General features: G+C 38.6%; 4 protein-coding genes across 6 annotated transcripts; 2 read left to right on the forward strand and 2 right to left on the reverse strand.

Annotated features, from left to right (window-relative positions):
- The first annotated feature begins 1083 nt into the window (after positions 1-1083).
- Positions 1084-8120, forward strand: LOC117300329 (zinc finger protein-like 1 homolog). Of its 3 annotated transcripts, XM_033784090.1 has the most exons (7): positions 1106-1123; positions 1462-1669; positions 3207-3318; positions 4341-4534; positions 5095-5326; positions 5793-5922; positions 6663-8120. In XM_033784090.1, exons 2-7 carry the CDS (start codon positions 1568-1570, stop codon positions 6889-6891), a joined length of 999 nt encoding a protein of 332 aa, XP_033639981.1. In that variant the 5' UTR covers positions 1106-1123; positions 1462-1567; the 3' UTR covers positions 6892-8120. The 3 variants fall into 3 exon arrangements, with proteins under 3 accessions (XP_033639991.1, XP_033639981.1, XP_033639974.1); XM_033784100.1 differs by lacking the exon at positions 1462-1669 and having other exon boundaries at positions 1084-1123; positions 3186-3318; XM_033784083.1 differs by lacking the exon at positions 1106-1123 and having other exon boundaries at positions 1372-1669.
- Positions 8121-8218: 98 nt separating this feature from the next.
- Positions 8219-10049, reverse strand: LOC117287815. Its single transcript, XM_033768388.1, has 3 exons — positions 9700-10049; positions 8713-8815; positions 8219-8516 (listed from the first exon to the last, which is right to left on the reverse strand). The coding sequence occupies exons 1-3, from the start codon at positions 9871-9873 to the stop codon at positions 8425-8427; spliced, it is 369 nt and encodes a 122-aa protein (XP_033624279.1). The 5' UTR covers positions 9874-10049; the 3' UTR covers positions 8219-8424.
- A 362-nt stretch (positions 10050-10411) lies between these two features.
- On the reverse strand, positions 10412-13241 carry LOC117307419. The gene is made up of 2 exons (XM_033792202.1): positions 11874-13241; positions 10412-11572 (listed from the first exon to the last, which is right to left on the reverse strand). Exons 1-2 carry the CDS (start codon positions 12465-12467, stop codon positions 11399-11401), a joined length of 768 nt encoding a protein of 255 aa, XP_033648093.1. The 5' UTR covers positions 12468-13241; the 3' UTR covers positions 10412-11398.
- Positions 13242-14316: 1075 nt separating this feature from the next.
- Positions 14317-17041, forward strand: LOC117306800. The gene is made up of 3 exons (XM_033791324.1): positions 14317-15190; positions 15808-16137; positions 16604-17041. The coding sequence occupies exons 1-3, from the start codon at positions 15185-15187 to the stop codon at positions 16772-16774; spliced, it is 507 nt and encodes a 168-aa protein (XP_033647215.1). The 5' UTR covers positions 14317-15184; the 3' UTR covers positions 16775-17041.
- Positions 17042-17969: the final 928 nt, after the last annotated feature.

The raw sequence follows: 17969 nt of genomic DNA on the forward strand, positions 1-17969 counted from the left end.
GATTATTTTACGCCTTATTGAGAACCTTGCCCGTTCGCGAATCAAACACAAATGGGGCACCGAGAAATTTAAAGTGCAAGTCCAGTACTATAAAATCAAATTTTAAAATATAATGAAAGGCCTTTTGCAAATGGTGTAATTTGAGTAGGCCTAGGGCCCCTTGCCTAAAGGTTCATAAGAGGTTTTTCATTGGCAAATTCTTTTCACCGGGCGGACAAATCTGTGCGATTCTGTTTTTTTATAATCGGTTTACCTCTAAGATGACGGCGATGATGTATAAAGGACTATAGTTTAAAATTTCATGTACTTCTGTATGAAATTCAAGTAATGAGTATTTTATGATAGCTAACAATAAGGTTGGTAAAAATATTAGTTCATACCAGTGCCAAAAGTAGGATTTGAAACTTTGCATGGTGGAAATACATTATGGAAAGGTTTGCGGTAACACCATGTAATCACTATCTCTAATGAGTTGGGGTGGTTCTGAACTTAACTATGCCTAATAAAACGACCATGCAATTCCAGACAAGTCATAACCCGTTTTTCTGTCGTTTTATTAACTCAACCAGCCAGCCCAATGTTTATGAAATTTTTAAATGATTTTATGCACTTATTGAAAACTAGGCAATCAATTTACTCCCTTTTTAAACAATTTATTATACTTCCTTTTTGGACTCCCTTTGACATGAGAGTTTCTATCCCTGTAATCGTACCATACAATATAAAGTAAAGATATGAACCTTTCTCATGACATTTGGTTTTCTTTCTTTTTAACGGATACATTATTTTCTTTTACAAAAAGCATGTACATAAGTAGATTGTTGTCTTTGTACAACTTTTTGTTTCGTTTCAACTTTCACTTGATCGATTTTCTTCTTTTTTAACAACAATACATTAATAATAATGACAAGTTTTCAATAATTCCAATGGGAGACTAAAGTTTTGAACAAGAAAAAACAACTGTTCATTTAACAAAATCACCCGATCAAGAATGTTCAATCATTCTCAAATGGAACTTTTTTTTTAAATGGTCACTTCTTTCTTGACGTCATCCAAAGCGGAGCAGGAACCAGCGGCCGGCCTCAACGATTACCAAATAGTACCGTAGTGAATGTACAATCATGTAAAAGATGAATATTCGCTAATTAATCTGATCGTGTGTATTTTGTCTGCTTAACTTTGTGTCTATTTTCAGCTTAAAACGTTCATTTTGTCCAAAATAATGTAATTGGCTTGTTATAAGAATACACCTAACTGGAAATATAATAGCACAGTCAAGTTTCCTACGCTGGTGTCCATTTATTAGTATGCCTATCATGCAGAATACACGGAACCTGTTAATAGTCGCCGTGACATCAACTGACCTCTGAGTCATCCACCCTCTGCGCGTTTCCCCTCAAACGTGGCATAGTGTACGCGTACACAGTGTGTATTAAATCCCTATCCGTATACACAGTGCAGTTGTGTAAATGACAGGAAGAAGGTGCACTAAAGTAAGGGGATCTCACCTAAAATCAGGCGCTGGAATGACAATTTTTACATCTGGCGAGTCGACCTAAACGTAAAGATGGGTTTATGTAAATGTCCCAAGAGAAAGGTCACCAACTTGTTTTGTTTTGAACACCGTGTGAATGTGTGTGAGCACTGTTTAGTTGCAAATCATCCGAAGGCAAGTATTAAATAATTATGTGCAGTAATTTAGTGAAGTGACTTCACTAGTTTTATAATTAATTGTATTTTTCAATGTAGTCAGTTTTATTTTCTAAACAACTGTCACATCTGTGTTGTCATCAAGTACTCTGATTTAGAAGAACAGGACAAATTCCGAAAACAATGTTATGCCCCCGCCGAACATCCCTCGTTGGAACAAGTTTGGAGTTTGTTAATAAAAACATATCTTTTATAATTTAAAAAAAACTAACCCGTTCTGTTCACAGGTTGGTAGGGTAATGTTGTTTGGGTAGGGTAGGGTAATGTTGTTTGTGCGCATTCCTCAACATAATTACACTAGGGCTAGGCATTCATCACTTCCATATATAGCACAAAAATCTGGCACTTGTCCTGCAAGCAAAGAATGGTGATCGCAAGCACAGAGTTCGGCGTTGCAGAGCCATGAAATTATAGTTGCGATGATCGTAAAGGCCGGTTTATATTCGGTCGCGTGACGGAAATCTTGCACGCAATCCGGAGACTGAGGCCTAAACACTGTGTCTTTTTATGATCGCGCGTCAAGATTTCCGACGCCCGACCATCGCGCGACCGACTATAACTCAGCCTTAACCCTCAATCCTCTGTGAGTGTGACCCTCATTCATGAGGATGGAGGGTTACGATCATCGCAACTATCCTCCCTAGTTAGGGTAGTGCTTATTTATAAATGTACATATGTAATCGATTTTGTTACCTTTAACTCTACAGCTAAAGCGATTGAGCCCAGTGCTTGTCTTGCACAATTAATACCCAGCCGTCGATTTCACCAAACTCTTCCTAACTTAAGACTAATCTTAGGACTTAGGACGAGTCCTAACCCTGCACTGTAGCATGCAGACCTTAAGATTAATCCTAAGTTAGGACGAGTTACTTGTCCTAACTTAGGATAAGACGAGTCCTAACTCTTTGTGAAATCGACGGCAGGAACTAAGTTTGGGTTTGTGGAGTGTTCTCAAATACTTCCCCAGTCTGCTAGTTCTACATATGAGGTTGATTGTCTCCACGATAGCTGAAGGAACCTCATATAGTTCTAGGAGTAGACGATCCCTTATCGGACTACTGTATTTTAATACTTGTGCAGGCCTATTGTTAACTGCATTGAATGTTTTAACTCCATCTTACTTTTAAAAAACTGATTGATCAGTGATGGATCAATCAGAACAGTGATAGTCATGATCAGATGATGTGTGACATTACTGGAGAATGGTCTCTGACCAGAGGATTATAATCGTAGCAAAGCACTGCTACTGACTGTAATGGTGTTGTCATAAAATAGCAGGCGTCTTCTCTACCATTTCTCAAAACACACTGTGATGCACAACCTCTCAAATACAAGGATACCATCTTAAAAGCCAAGTGAGAATAAGTGACCCAACATTGATTCATGTGATGTTTCCAACAAGGGGTAGTAGGGTGGGTTGTTATTTAGTACACATGTGATTTCTCAAAAGCAGCTTCTAATTTAGTAATATTTAGATTTTGTCTTTTTCTTTGCAGTGTATAGTCAAGTCATATTTGCAATGGCTTCAAGATAGTGACTATGATATCAGATGCAGTTTGTGCCACAGTGAACTCGCAGATGGAGATGTAGTTAGGTTATTATGTTATGGTAAGAACTAGGAAACACACAGCTTCAATCTGCACACAAATTTTGATGCAAAAGCTTTGACATTGGTCCTACATCAACTCATGAACTCTGTATGTTTTTAGGTTTAATGTTTCAGTAAAGTTCTGCTTCTTGGTAACACTCGTTGCATTGAGTAGACCAATCATTTGAAAGTGAAACCATTCAGTTGCACAGGATGTGTATGGTGGCACAACTGTGCACATAATATTACTCTTTAGTTTGTAGATGCATTCACCACATAAAATAATATCATCATATTACAGGCCTGCATAGATCTGCTCTGTAGTACTAACAATAGTCTATTTCTAAACTATGTGGATGCTTTTGAATGGTCAGGCTGTGAAGGGTTAAAGCACAAACTACTTCAATGTGTTCTGTCAAGGATCTATTCATTATTCATCAAAGTAGGCCTATTTCTAGTCCACCTTGTTGGTTGGGCTGTTATGGCTCTCTTTTAACATCGGTCTTGTCATTGTCGCCATTACAAGACCTATATGTTAAAAGACGGCCATAACAGCCCAACCAGGTGGACTAGCCTATTGTATTTCACTGCATGGATGCATGTTATCCTCAATACAAAAATATTTTGACTCTGATAAGATTGGTTTGACTTGCCCAGTGCTCTAAGACCGGATAGCTTGCGCAGGGACCATATTATATCAATCAAGTAAAGCAGTTATTTTCGTGCAATGTATGTTTGAGAACGTGGGATGTTAATGGACAGTGAATAAATATTACCTCTGTCAGATAAACATACCCACATCTAGCCCTGTATAGGACTCTTCCTCTGTGCTGTACACAGATACATAGCATAATATGGAAGTGAAAGGCTGCCAGAGCTAAACCACATCTAGCTCATTAACTGCAGTGTTCATGGTTCTTTTCAGAACCCCCCTAACTCATAGTCATTACATGGTGTTACCCCAAACCTTTCCATATCGTATTTACACCATGCAAAGTTTCTAATCCTACTTACATTTTACATGTTTGGTAACTTTCCACAGATGTATTTCATTGGTCATGCTTGGACGAGTATGCAAGACAGCTTCCCCCACACACAGCTCCAGCAGGCTACACCTGCCCCTCCTGTAATGTTGGTATCTTCCCCCCTGGTAACATGGTATCACCCGTCGCTGAGGTTCTCCGAGAGTCCCTGTCCAGAGTCAACTGGGCGAGGGCAGGCTTGGGGCTTTCCCTTGTAAGTTCATGTATTCATAATAATGTTTTAATACCCTTGTATTTTTGTGGTGGGGGGGTTCAGTGTGGAGCAAGAATTCACAAAAGGTGCACAGATTGTTCTCTTACATCGTTGACATGTAAATGAAGGATAAGGCTGGCACACAAGGCAATTAACAGGCAACCAATGCAAGACAATCTTCAAGAAGGAAATACATTCACATTTCAGTTTTCTCATCATTTACTACGGAATAGTAACTTACAGCTAAAAGATTGTCTCTTGTGCATGCATTACAGTTGGTTGCCTCAAAGTTGTTTGTAAAAATTGCCATGTGTAGCATGGATGTCCCTTAGGAAATCATAATCAGCCATTGTACAGCAAACAAGCAGCAACAAGAAATTAACTAGTGTTTTTAAAAACAAAACATGTATATTAGCAACAACATAAGTTCGTCAAAAGAGAATTTGAAGATAAGTTTTTAACATCTTTTTTATTAAGTATGAAAGGGGGCAGTTCAATGACAAGTAAAGACAGTGCAGAGCTATGATTCTGATAAACGGCTTAATGCTTTCCATTTACAGATAGACGAGCCACACCAGCCATCACAGAGGTTGCAAATCGACGAACCTGAAGAAGAATTGTACAAAACACCACAGAGCAGCATGACCGAACCAGCTCTGAAGCCGAGTACAGAGATAGACAGTGCTGTATACAGGCCTGTGGAAAGCACAGTATTACAAGCCAGAACAACAAGTAGCAGTGTGAATATAGATAGTAAAACGCCACTACTAACACCAGAGACATTATCAAGTGGTGAGTGATTTCATTTTCAAGTCTGGAAGATTTGGGGGGTTTGAAGTTCAAGTAGAAGTGATGTTGTAAAAGTTAGCATGTTGTACCCTCTTTAATCCAATAAATTATTGTGGAGAAATGATCCAATTCAAACTAGGGAGATCACATTTTTTTCAGGAAAACAAATTATAACAAGTTTCCTTATATCCCACCTTATATTGTAATTGTTCAGTCATAGTTTTTATCTAAAAGTTGAGAACACTGGAAGCAGGGAATGAAAATCTTGGGTTGAATCTTTTCTTAAAAGGTTAACGAGCTTATAGAATTAATGAGCTAACAAAATAACAAACATAAACAAATAATTTGGGTATTGTTTTTCCTTTGCTGATTGAAAAGCTTATTATATTGTAAGATTAAAAGAGCTTTGAAAAACTTATTTGACGACTTTTAAAAAAGAAGTTAAACCTTGTATTTTGATCCCAACTAGGTCAATTACCAGCAGCTCACAAGAGACAAGGTGGTAGCAAAGATGATGAAATTGTAGATATTATACAAGACCACGATGTGGACAAATACAAGAGACGAAGCGCCCTCAATTGGTTTGCAAGATGGTTCAAGTAAGTTGATCTCTCTCTCTCTTTATTTATCTCTATGTTTTGAAAACAATGACATACATGTATTTCAAATCTATTTACCCTAACTGCATCTGCTGTGACAGGAAACTGATAAAAAGTATTCCACTCTGTGGTTGCTCAACATACAAATGTTTGCACTCGGTTTGAAGGCACTGGACACTTTTGTTAGCTACTCAAAATATTAGCGTAACAAATTACTTGGTAACAAGTTTGGAGAGCTGGGGATAGTATAAAACTTTGTGAGAAACGGCTCCCTCTGAAGTAACATAGTTTTTGAGCAAGAGGTAATTTCTCTCTAAAATATTTGACTTTGAGAAAGGCATCTGAAAGCATACAAATTTGTGCAAAAGGGTATGTTTTCTTTCGTTATTTTTCTTTCGAGAAAGAAGTAATTTTCCACGAATTTGATTTCGAGACCTCAGAATTAGTTTTTGAGGTCCCAAAAATCAAGCATCTAAAAAGCACACAATTTCGTGTGACAATGGTGTTTTTTTCTTCCATCATTATCTCGCAACTTCGATGACCAATTAAGCCCAAACTTTGACAGATTTACTATTTTATGCATACGTTGGGATACACTAAGTGAGAATACTGGTCTTTGACAGTTACCAAAAGTGTCCAGTGCCTTTAATGCAATTGTGTTATGTGAAACTATGAGCATATTTTCGTGAAATTAAGGAACTTTTTTTTGATTCCCTGGGTTGTTATTAAATTGTTTTCAGATCAAGGTCAGGAAAGTCTACCACAGATGCCAGTACACCAATGCGACGCTACGCTATCCTCCTCATCCTTGGAGTCATTGCCTTCTTCACCATCGTAGTCATCTTGACCCAGGCTGGCCGAGCCGCCTCCAACTCAGACCCCTTCCTTGATCCCATGGCCAACCCAAACATCAGAGTAGGCAGGAAAATCCTGGAGCTGGGATCACATCTGAGTTTGGATCTAGTCTGATGAAATCTTAACTATTTATTCATAGACATGGTGAACAAATTTAATAGACTCCTTGCATAATGCGCGCGCTGAGCTCACATGCACGTTTTTACGCATAAAGAACAGCTATCATAAAATAACTTTCCTGTTTGACCACAGTGAGGGCACTTTTTGACCCCAGTGAGGGCACTTTTTGACCCAAGTAAGGGTGCTTTTTGAGCGTGTGAAGTCAGATGCAAGAGGTCTATTTGACATTCACTGGAAGTAACTGGGCGTTCTCAATCAAGGGGGGGTGTAGAGTAATTATTTGTATGGGTACTTTACAAAGAGAAACGGTTTACAAGAAGTGTTGAGGCATACACAAATACTGGTACACCTGTAATTGTATTAGTTGATGTAATAGAACCATCAATTTGTGCATTTTCCAATATTCCAGTCTTTATTAGTTGAAAAGTGTATGCACAAAAGATGTTTTACATGCAAAGAAACCTAAACTCATTTTTATATAGTCATTATTCAATTTTAAATAATTTTCCAACTAGATATAATGAGGATGAATTTTCCCTTGTCTCATTTCATAGGGAGTGAGGTTGTGGAATAGGGTTCTTTTCCTTAATTTTATTTGTATTTAGGATTTTGCAAAAAAGTAAGTTAAAACAAGTATTCTTGGCTGAAAATTGCAAAAGAAACATTTTATAGGATAATAGTTTTTGTTTTCATAACAGCATTCCCTTTATGAAAAAGATTACACAATGTTAAGTTTTTGATGATAACTTTGACTTCTAATGTTTTAAGCGCTTTGAGACACACTACAGTGTGTAAAGCGCTTCATAAAAGTTGATTATTATTTTTTGTTATTTACTAGTTGAGCTGTTTTATTCTTGTTGATGAAGTTGTGACTTCAGAACCGACCAACAGTAATTATATGCAAGTCGTGATCCCATCTGCTTTTGCCCCAATCGTTAAACAAATAGTACTAATAATCAAATATTGCCCAAAATAGTTGTAAGCATCCATGTTTGCCTGAATCTTCTTGCATAATTTATCATCTTTCACTTAATAAAAGTTTTGTTTTCCACACTTCAACTTATTTTATATCCTCTGAAATGTGAAGGTTGCCATCTTGGCCCCTTAACCATTTTAACTTAAATCAACTGTACAATCAAAAGTGAATGTTTGGGGTTGTTGGTATATATATCGTTGTACATAATAATATGAAACATAGAACCATTTACTTGTAAATAAATAACGAAATGTACAAAAGATTTCTCATCAATTGTTTTTATTTCTTTTTACACCTTGGTTATGTACTGATCTTCATAATTGCATTAGTTTCCTTTTTTTTTTTTTTTTTTTAACTCTTCCAGAAAAAGAACATGTCGAGGGAAAGAGCAACAATGAATTCTCAAATAAATTCTCAGGTCAAAATTGTGGATTGTGTCTGAATGACTAAGGTACACATTGACTCGGGGGAAACTTTCACTTTCATTTGACCTGCAGAAAATAGTGTTGCCTGAGGAAGTCATCTGTAATATATAGAGGGCGCTATCCCTGCTACTCTGTGAAGTTTCTGTACTCTTCTCGTCGGAACTGAATGAAGGAAGCCTCGATTGCAACTCGCACGAAACATACCAGGAAATTCAACACTGGTGACAGAGATTAGAGAACATTTATGTTTGGAAAATTTACAATGATACTATAAAACCACTATTACACACACCTCCTAGCCCATAAAAGAATTCCGCAAAATACTCAACTAATTGAACTTTCCTTCTTTTTTTTAAGAACTGAAAGGAAAGAAGAAATATAAATACGTAATAAATGCGGAGTTTGTTTTCTTACCGATTGACATCCATTCCAAGCGGGCGTTCTGCCAGAGCTTGCCTGCTTGGGTGATGTATACAAAGCCAAGTAGTGCCATGTAAAACGATATTATGTGCATAACCTATGATACAAAAAATAAAGAAGTCAAACTAGATTAAGCATGTAAAGGCTTAGCCTTGGCCACACCCACGGATTTTTTATTGTGACAAAAGGGGCAGAGTAAAAATTTATAGTGGTTGCGGGTAAGGTACTTTTGAAACTTCACCAGCCCGGCTGTAAATTCATGAATGAAAAAGAAACAAAATTGTCCACTACCCATGCCACAGCATCATACCTCATTCGGTACATTAGTGGTCCATGGCGCTGACAATGTGTCATTGTTTAGACCATAAACGCACCTCATCCATTCGATCCTCGGCTAACGTAAAAAGTGTTTGCATATTTGTTTTTTAATAACAAACTTTCACAACTCAACACTTGTCTCCCCCTCCCCTCCCACAATAATTTAAAGGAACACGTTGCCTTGGATCGGACGAGTTGGTCTTTGAAAAGTGTTTGAAACCGTTGCTATGAAATGCATATGGTTAGATAGATATTTTAAAAGTAGAATATAATGATTCACACAAGTATCACTCGAAATTGCGTGGTTTTCTTTTTACCCCGTCGACTAACACGGTCGGCCATTTGTGGGAGTCAAATTTTTGACTCCCATAAATGGCCGACCGTGTTAGTTCGTAAAGTAAAAGGAAAACCACGCAATTTCGAGGCAAAATTGTGTGGATCATTGTATTCTACTTTTAAAACATATTTCTAACCATATGCATTTTATAACAAAGACCAACTCGACCGATCCAAGGCAACGTGTTCCTTTAAAGCACATGGAGAATAATGAGTGTAGCCCTTATTAGGACACCCTTCTTGCCGTTGGCTTTGGTAACAGAAGTAAAACTACGACGAAAAGAGACGTCTAACTACCGGGCTGCTACACCTGTGAGATTTTCTTACCAGCACAGACTCGCTGAGATTCTGAGTTGAGCGGTGGGTGTTTTGGGTGATGGTGTAGGCGACGAGATCGTTGAGGATGGTCGCAATGAGAAACACGGCAAGAAGAATCGACACCTGAACGAGCAGTTCCTTCTTCGTGGTCTTCTTGAGGGCTGACCACCATTTGTATGCCATCTTGCAGGCTTGTCCAACATCTGACTGTCGTTTTTTCCCCGCCGAAATATGGATGTTGTCTGCTTACACGTGCACGATATGCCTGGTTAAAAACGCACTACACAGCGTAGGTCGACCTGACTAACGACTACAATATTTGTATACTAATCCATGACGAACGGTTTTAACATGGCCTATAAATGTTCTACAAAGTTGAGTGTATCGTATCCAAGTAATAAAGCAGCATGAATCAATTCCTTTTCAAAAAATACATGCACATTATGCCACAATATTTATACTTGTGTTGTCAGATGTCCTCAACGTCCGTCGCACATGCCAAATTACATTATGTAAAGAACAGTAAAAAGAATATGCGCCAAGCTCAGCGCCCATTGGACAGATGTTTTGACCACGCGTCATTAACATTGGTTTGAGAATGTGCGCGCGTGATTTAACCTCAGTGAGGGGGGGGGGCAGGGTGGATTTGTGGGGGGGGGGGGAGGGTAAATTTGACCATTATATATTTGAATTCAAATAAACACAACATATCAGTCTCGATGTACATGAATTGAATCACGTGAATGTTAATTATAATTCCATGATTGGATACTTCTAAGCACAGTATTCCAGTTCAAAATAACCATCATTTAAATTACCTTATGTCAAAAAAAATCACATTGTTATATACAGTAAAATACCAGCGCTGTGCTCAGTTTCATAAAACTTATGTTAAAAGATGTGCCTATCAAATGTCCCTGCTTTATTAGACAAAATTAGGCAGAGAACAAGTTTTTAAAAACATTTTATGGCTGGTAACTTTATAAATCTGTTATATCTGGGCCACTTGCAGTTTCGCTTGACAGTCTCGATGAAAGTGGACACTCCTAATAACAAATAGTTTGGCTTTGTCCTTTTTATATTTCACAAATTCACACATACTTATTTATATCACGAGATTTCCTTAAGTGCACTCTCCACATAAAACATTATTTTGTACAAAACTTCTTGCAGGGTTTGTATTTTCATAGTACGTTTCATAAAAATATCATCTTAAAGGTTTGGCTTTTATTGCAATCTCAACGCTAGCAAAATGTGTTTTATTCGATATTTTCTTTATCAAACTATGATAAAAAAATAATCCCAAAAGAAAGAAAAAACACTTGTTTTCATCATGATTAGGTGCCCCCCCCCCCCTCCCTTGTCATTTTCTTTTTATTTGTTAGGTCTTCTATGACTGCAAATTTCAGAAATATTCAGGTTCGGCCGATAAACCCTGGGCTCCCGTTTGGAACAAAACTGTTGCATTTCACTTTGTCAATAATGTGGTTGTAAATAAAAATTTGTTTTAGTAGTAAGTTGCAGGAGTGCCTGTGTATACAGCAGTGAGTAAAACTGTAACTGTCTGCCTCTTTTCTCGTTCGTTCTATGAAATGCATATAGGGCCAACAGCCTTATGCTATAGTGGGGTTGAATTTGCGCCGGAATTTGAGCTCGGGCTGTCCGCTTTTGGCCGGCTCTTTCATGGGTGATCAAGTTATCTACATCATCACGTCATCATAGTATACGCCATCGCAGCAGAAAGTTCCCTGTACCGCTCCTCCCTCTTACGGGCTATCTCATTCAAGGCCGGTGCGATGGCAGCATCCGGGGTGAGGTATCGAAGTGACATCGCCATGTTGGTTAAACCGTGTCCAAGGAACTTGATAGCTCTCTTACCAGCCTGTGAATGAGAAAAAGTAAGGAATATTAAGGTTAATGTATTTACAATGTGTGTATATTATTTATAGTAGTCTGGACGGCTGGACAGGGAAGTCTATCATATGCTCTCATTAAGAAACCACTACAACATTATTTTATTGTTGTTCGATAATAGCGCGATGGGATTGGTCACACACCTCTAACATAGGCAGAACGTTGTATGCATATAGAGGACAGCAAAAAAGGAAGAAACACAAAGCAGAAATGAGACTTCTTTATCAAAAGATGACTGATTCTGACGTCATTAGTGGGGTAGATCTTACCTTTTTGATCTTCTTCTTCTTCGACTTTTTTTTCTTCTTGAGCTCTCCCTCGACTTCAGTCTCTATAACCTCTATCTCTTCAGATATTACAACTCTTTTAATGCTTGGTCTTTTAGTCCTCACATTCCCATTCTGCGAAGTTTCCTCGTAGTCACTGTTGGAGAGAGTACCAGCAGTGCAGGGATCGCTTACTACGTCATCGCCTGATACCAGCTCAGCTTCTACCGTATCAATGAGGCACTCATATGAACCTTCTTTACGGGCCCTTTTCCCTGGATACAGGTCATCTTGGTTGACCTTGGACAACCCCAACCGACCCCGGGCCGATTGGAGCAGTTCCTTGGGGAGCTGTCGTTTGGACGCAGCAGCCAAGGTGCCGGCCTTCTCGTTGGTCGAGCATAATGGTGGTACATTTTGATCGCCGTCGCTCGAAATTTGTGGATTTGGGTCAAAGTCGGGATTTTGTAGGTCATCATTCAATGTCTTGTACTTACGATTGCGAAATGGGTTTAAATTTTTCAACTTTAGTCGTCTCTTCTTGTTGGAAGTCTCTGTCGTCGAGTTGTCTTTGATGAAATCTTTGAGAGTGACCATTTTGGCCTACGTAACTTTTGAAAAATATATGTATATGAATTCACTCACTATATTCAATAATTAGCGCCTAGAAATCAGCAAACAGGGACCAAGAGATATACAGTGTGTGGTGACTTTCAAACTTCTTTGGTCTGGCAAAATAGTAATGATCCCAGGGTTGATTTCATATTCACGTTCCCAGCAAGAGGACCAGGCCGCGGGTCTATGTATGGTGTTCAAGTTGCTTGACGTCAGTCCACCATTAGCGATTCGTTCATTGAGTTCACATCTCAACGCAGAACACCACTCGTTCTCTGTAATGTAACATTACACCAGCTCCGTATGACATCAGATGACAATTGTTCAATTTAAATTATGACGGATGGCACGACATTGTTATCACAGCACCATCATTGGGAAGATTAGCGGGGAACGAAGTACAGACGGTCATGATGTTTACCCGGTATACACAGTGTACAGCAGCCTCTCTCTCACCCCCCCCCCCCCTTGCTCTGTACAACGTAACAGGCCCATTGTGAACACACCAAACACCCCCTATCGACCCAACCTCTGGGGTGCAGTCAACTTTGGCAAACCGAGGTCGGGTCAGACTTTACTTTTTGTAAGGTGAACCCTGGTGGTAGAGATAGGCTCTTGCTCTATTTATGGCTGTACCATGGAGCATAGAGGAAGGACAGAGATGCATGGAGGAATGAGTTTGTTGTGTGGATTATGTAAATGAAGTCTACACGACTGATTTGTTGAGAAATGAATAGGCCCAAAGGCTGGAGTGAATAAATAATAAACCTGTAATAAAATTAGGGTCAAACCACCTGTTTATTTATGACATGGCGTGCACAGGGAATTGAGGTTTGTGTAAAAACATAATGCCATATTGTGTTGCTCTCATTAGTCAATGTTATTAACGATTGAACCCTTGCGTGCATAATCTGACATTTTTGTCCAAATTGGAATCGGTATTCATTATTGTTATTGCTAGCAGAAGGAATATGGAAAAACTATTTGATACTATAAGTGATTGGTTTCAATCAATTCTCTAAGCTCTACATGTTCCTTCACGATGTTAAAAGGTCATGGTATTAACCAAAAATGTTGGTAACTTTTTAATGTTTTTTTTTTGTTCATTAAATAATTCTCTCCATAAATGGTTTCTTTACGAAGTACCGATTGGTAAGCAAATCTGCTTGCTTTCAATGACCTTTATAAACCAGCTATAAAATCTGCTTCTAAAAAGCACTGGAAAGTATGTTTCGTCCATCTTATTTCGCTGTTGGCAACAACCAGGCAAAGAGTTTCAAATGTCGATTTAGGAGCCACAAAGTGCATTCCATTCTTCCTATTGATAGTCCAGTGTCTTTCTGTGGTTACTTTCTCCATCTTTCTCCCTTCTACCATGATGCTTCTCCTGCTTTCTACAGGTCATCACAGTCTGTAGTTGATTTGCTCTCACGCCCCGTTGCGTCGTGCCTTGAAGTTGAGACTCGCATGGGTTAAGTTCACATTGCACCTTGAAGAGGCTGCGTTGGCTCGGTAAACATCTCCAGAACAAGGACTGTGCTTCTCTAGACGTCCATTTCCATTTCTGTTCCATGGAGGTATTTCTACCTCCATGGCTAGACGCGGACCTACATTACATCTGAGTGTTTTTTGTGGGTTTTTTTTTGACGCAATGAACCTCAAAATTTTCGGATATAATGAGCGTCAATCATTTATTGTTTTATGTACATGTATAGGGGCCAAATTTCAATACATATTGGACGACCATAAAATTTAAAATAAATTCATGGATAAACTACATTTGGCTTACAAGCAGGCGTGCCTTATTACGTGCAGAAATTGGTACGCTGTGAATTCATGTTATACTCTCTTGTTTTAAGTTGATTATGATCTGTTTTTCTTGTTTGTTGTTGAAAGAAATGAGCCTCAACATTTTAGGTTTGTGTTAATTTAATAAATTGTAATGCTGGGTAAAACTTGTATAAGTTATATTAACAACAATGTGAAGGTATTGCTCATGAATTGACAATTTCTTTCCGAACAAAATTTCCTCCAGACATACAAAAATTACGTTCACACCTTTATTTTTAAAACCAATACTTACTTTTACTACTTCAAGAAGCTGTTCAGAAGTTTTTAAACAAATGAAAAGAAGGGTCGACGTGTATAATAGCTTTAATAATTCACCTGCTGAGTGGTAACCTAAACAACTGTTATTTGTAGGCCTATGGGAATCGAAGTTGCATCTTTCATGAACTTTGTACGTGTTGGCGTACATAAAGGAACACGGTGAACAATGTAATGGTGATCCATGCTGATCTATGGTGTAAAGTTGCATTGTGCTCGTCTTAGAAAAAAAACCCGTAGTGTACAAATAGACTCCTTTACAATTGTTCATTCAAGTATCCAGGTCATAAGCCGTGGTTTGTTATGGTAAATATTGTACCGCCACAGAGGAATATTGCACGATTCTGCCAGGATTGGAAGGCTATCCTAAAAAAGTCTTCGAAATCATAGGCTCATGACGCCTTTGCAAGTATATACAGTGGTGAATAGTCCCTTGTTCCACCTTATGGTTGGTTGGGCGTTTTAATGCAAAACCGCTTTCCATAAGGTTGTGGTAAGAGAATCTACCTCGATCCGTCCCAGATGCATGTAATTTGTAAGGACTCGACCTTTGCGACCGAAGTCCAAATCGTCTGAACGGCCTAGCTGCAATAATGGGGGTAAGTTTTGTGGGGGTTTACCCTGCCTGGGACACAGGCAAGTACATCATGTCGGAACAAATACAGACAATGCATGATGTGTTATCTTTTAAAGCAAAGATTTATACCTGTACAAGATGCCCATGCTCGTGGCAATTTCAGCAGTGACGTAATATCAACTTGCGATTTGTGTTCAAACTGGTTGGTTGACCCAAAGCTAAACAAATACAGCTATCTAAAACATCAACAAGTCTTCCAACCCTCACTGCCCAAAGATCAGAGATGACAATTGTCAATTAAAGGGGTGAAGTAGTTATATTAGCAGTGAGCTGGCCGACCATTACACTGTGTTTAATTGCCTTTAAGATTAAGTATTTGGATTGAACATAACCATTGTTGTTTTGACTATCGAATAGCCTATCTGACTGATCCCGTGTCCGGGGCCTGACCAGTTTTAGAGTCGGGCAGACCTGGGAGTTATTTGTTTGTTTGGTGGTGTTCCCCTCTCGTTTCTTCTAATTCTGAAGACCATACTAATGCAGAACACTGCCACTAAACACCGCCTTAAAGTGTCAACATCATGGACCTAATCCAAAGATTTAACATTAATAATGTCTGATACATGTTTTCTCATTCAGCAAGACAACAAATCCGACGATCGGACATCGACTTCATCCACGATTGACCCCACCCAACCTGGCGGGTGCGAACTGTTCCTGATCTTCCGGTCTGCCGTCAGCGTAGTCTTTCAAACTCTCCGTCACCCACTAATAACAATCCGCCACTCCGCTGGATTCTGCTCCCTCGCCCCGTATCGAGAAGTCAACGAAGGTAGGGAGGAATGCACTCCTCACCCTGCCGTTGAAATTCTGCTTTCGACGGCAGAGGCAGACACTGAAGAGAACAACAACGAGCCCTCTGGTTTCGTGGAAGCTGATAGGTTGAAACGAAAGAAGCCGTCTAAAAAGGTAAGAAAGAAGTCACAAGGAGTGCATTTTTCTAAATTTTGACAACTTGAAAAGGTATTTTAGAAATAGTAGAAACTGCTACTCGAGGAATGTTCAATTTAAAGCTATTTTTTCAAAGCCCATCTTTATTGTGATAATGTAGGTCTAATATTACCAGTTAGTATTACTTATAGAGTTCCGTCAGAAATCTTGGCAATGTTGATTGTTAGTTTGCAAAATCACAATAAGTAGGCTACAACACAAAACGTTGTTTTCGATGTTTTTGTCTTTAACATGAGCTCCTCATTTGAAGAACCCACCCAATCAGGTTTTTTGTATAAAACTCAAACGTATAAGTTCACTTCATAGAAAGTTTTTAAGTTTTAACTTTAAAAGTTTGACAAAAAGTATCCACCAACCTAACAATTCACATATAAACAATACATTATCAGTGGAGTCAATGACAAGGATTTTTTTCCCCATACAGATAAAGAAAAACCTCAGAAAGGGCGTCCAACATCTTGGCACTAGCTCCATGCTATTTGCGTCACCGATTAGTTCAGCTTCCATTGCACGTGACATTCATCAACGTATGTCATCGAATTATAAATACGCGGAGATGCAAGAGGCTTATGTCACTTCTACCCTGTTTCTGTGACAATCTTTTAAAGACTGCTTGGAATTGTGCCTTGCTTTGTACAGTTGTATATTTTTTTTTTTTACATCTTAACTTACACTCGAAGCATTCACAGCTTTTGAGTTTTGTGGAGTTGGGGGAACAGAGAAACTACTGGCTCCATGGAACCGATTTGCAGAGTGAACCATGGATGTATAGATTTATTTGCTATCCTTTCATAAGTTGTTTTGAATGGCTTCAGGTTTCTTCAGGCGTGAGCTACGATATCGATATTTTTCACAGGAGTTTAGCAAATGAAAATGTGAATGCCCTCTTCAAAAGCCATTTTATATATGTACTTATTCTGGACACATTACTATGTGTTTGGTTAGGGTAAATTTGTCTGTTTACAAACAGTGCACCCCATATCCACCATACCTCAATGGGCATGAGAATGAACTTTAAACTGAAATACAACTTTTTTGAGGTGGAAACGGTGGATCACCCGGGGGGGGGGGCTTAATAATGAGATACTTATTATTGACTTGAGAAATAAATTAGTGCATAGTAAGCCTGGAATGATGTAAATACCATGCTGCCTTTTTTCAATCGTACGAAGAAATGGGGGTTTTGAATGGCCGCCACATCACTGCACAGGGACCCTTTTCCCTCTGAGCTAAAATCATCACCGAACCAAAACTGCAGAGGGCGGTATTACATGCGACCGTACGTATGTTTTTTTTTTAGTGAATGGCAAAAAGTTCTCGAATTTATACCGCCTAGTTTTTATGCCAATCATTTAGATTGAATATATTGCAAATTTAACGATAAATTGCAGTCAAGTTTTGCGACACTTTTTTTCACACTGATTAGTCTGTGAAGGCTTATGCTATATTCTCAAAGTCTGATATAAGAGAATCCCGGAATAAAAAATAAACAAATCAATCAAAACTTCTATGTCTCTCTATTTCCAAGAAAATAACCTTTAAAACATTTATAAAATAAGTCAGTTTTTGTCTGCATGTGAACCGCATAATGGATAGTTTAAAATCAGTCAATGTGATTGGGTTCACTCCATACACATAGCACCACAAAGTTCCTTTAAACGTTTTTCTACGTAACATCTTTTATTGCCGAAGGCCAAAGGCAAAACTGAAATTGAGGATTGGTCAATGATCGTTATCGCTCATTAACACAACTTCAGAAGATAAATAAGGCAAGGATACTTGCAGCAATT

This window comes from Asterias rubens, chromosome 1 (genome assembly GCF_902459465.1).
Source record: "Asterias rubens chromosome 1, eAstRub1.3, whole genome shotgun sequence".
In the NCBI taxonomy this organism is placed as follows: Eukaryota; Metazoa; Echinodermata; class Asteroidea; order Forcipulatida; family Asteriidae; genus Asterias; species Asterias rubens.

Bases quoted from the DNA above. Each gene is read 5' to 3' on its own strand.
- LOC117307419 (XM_033792202.1), bottom strand. From the start codon at position 12,467: ATGGTCACTCTCAAAGATTTCATCAAAGACAACTCGACGACAGAGACT. The intron at 11,573-11,873 runs GTAAGATCTACC...TCTCATTCACAG, and splicing joins AGAAGAAGAAGATCAAAAAG to GCTGGTAAGAGAGCTATCAA.
- LOC117306800 (XM_033791324.1), top strand. The intron at 16,138-16,603 runs GTAAGAAAGAAG...TTCCCCATACAG, and splicing joins GAAAGAAGCCGTCTAAAAAG to ATAAAGAAAAACCTCAGAAA.
- LOC117287815 (XM_033768388.1), bottom strand. From the start codon at position 9,873: ATGGCATACAAATGGTGGTCAGCCCTCAAGAAGACCACGAAGAAGGAA. The intron at 8,816-9,699 runs GTAAGAAAATCT...TTTGTATCATAG, and splicing joins ATCTCAGCGAGTCTGTGCTG to GTTATGCACATAATATCGTT. The intron at 8,517-8,712 runs GTAAGAAAACAA...CTCTGTCACCAG, and splicing joins CTTGGAATGGATGTCAATCG to TGTTGAATTTCCTGGTATGT.
- LOC117300329 (XM_033784090.1), top strand. From the start codon at position 1,568: ATGGGTTTATGTAAATGTCCCAAGAGAAAGGTCACCAACTTGTTTTGT. The intron at 1,670-3,206 runs GCAAGTATTAAA...TTTTCTTTGCAG, and splicing joins TAGTTGCAAATCATCCGAAG to TGTATAGTCAAGTCATATTT. The intron at 3,319-4,340 runs GTAAGAACTAGG...AACTTTCCACAG, and splicing joins AGTTAGGTTATTATGTTATG to ATGTATTTCATTGGTCATGC.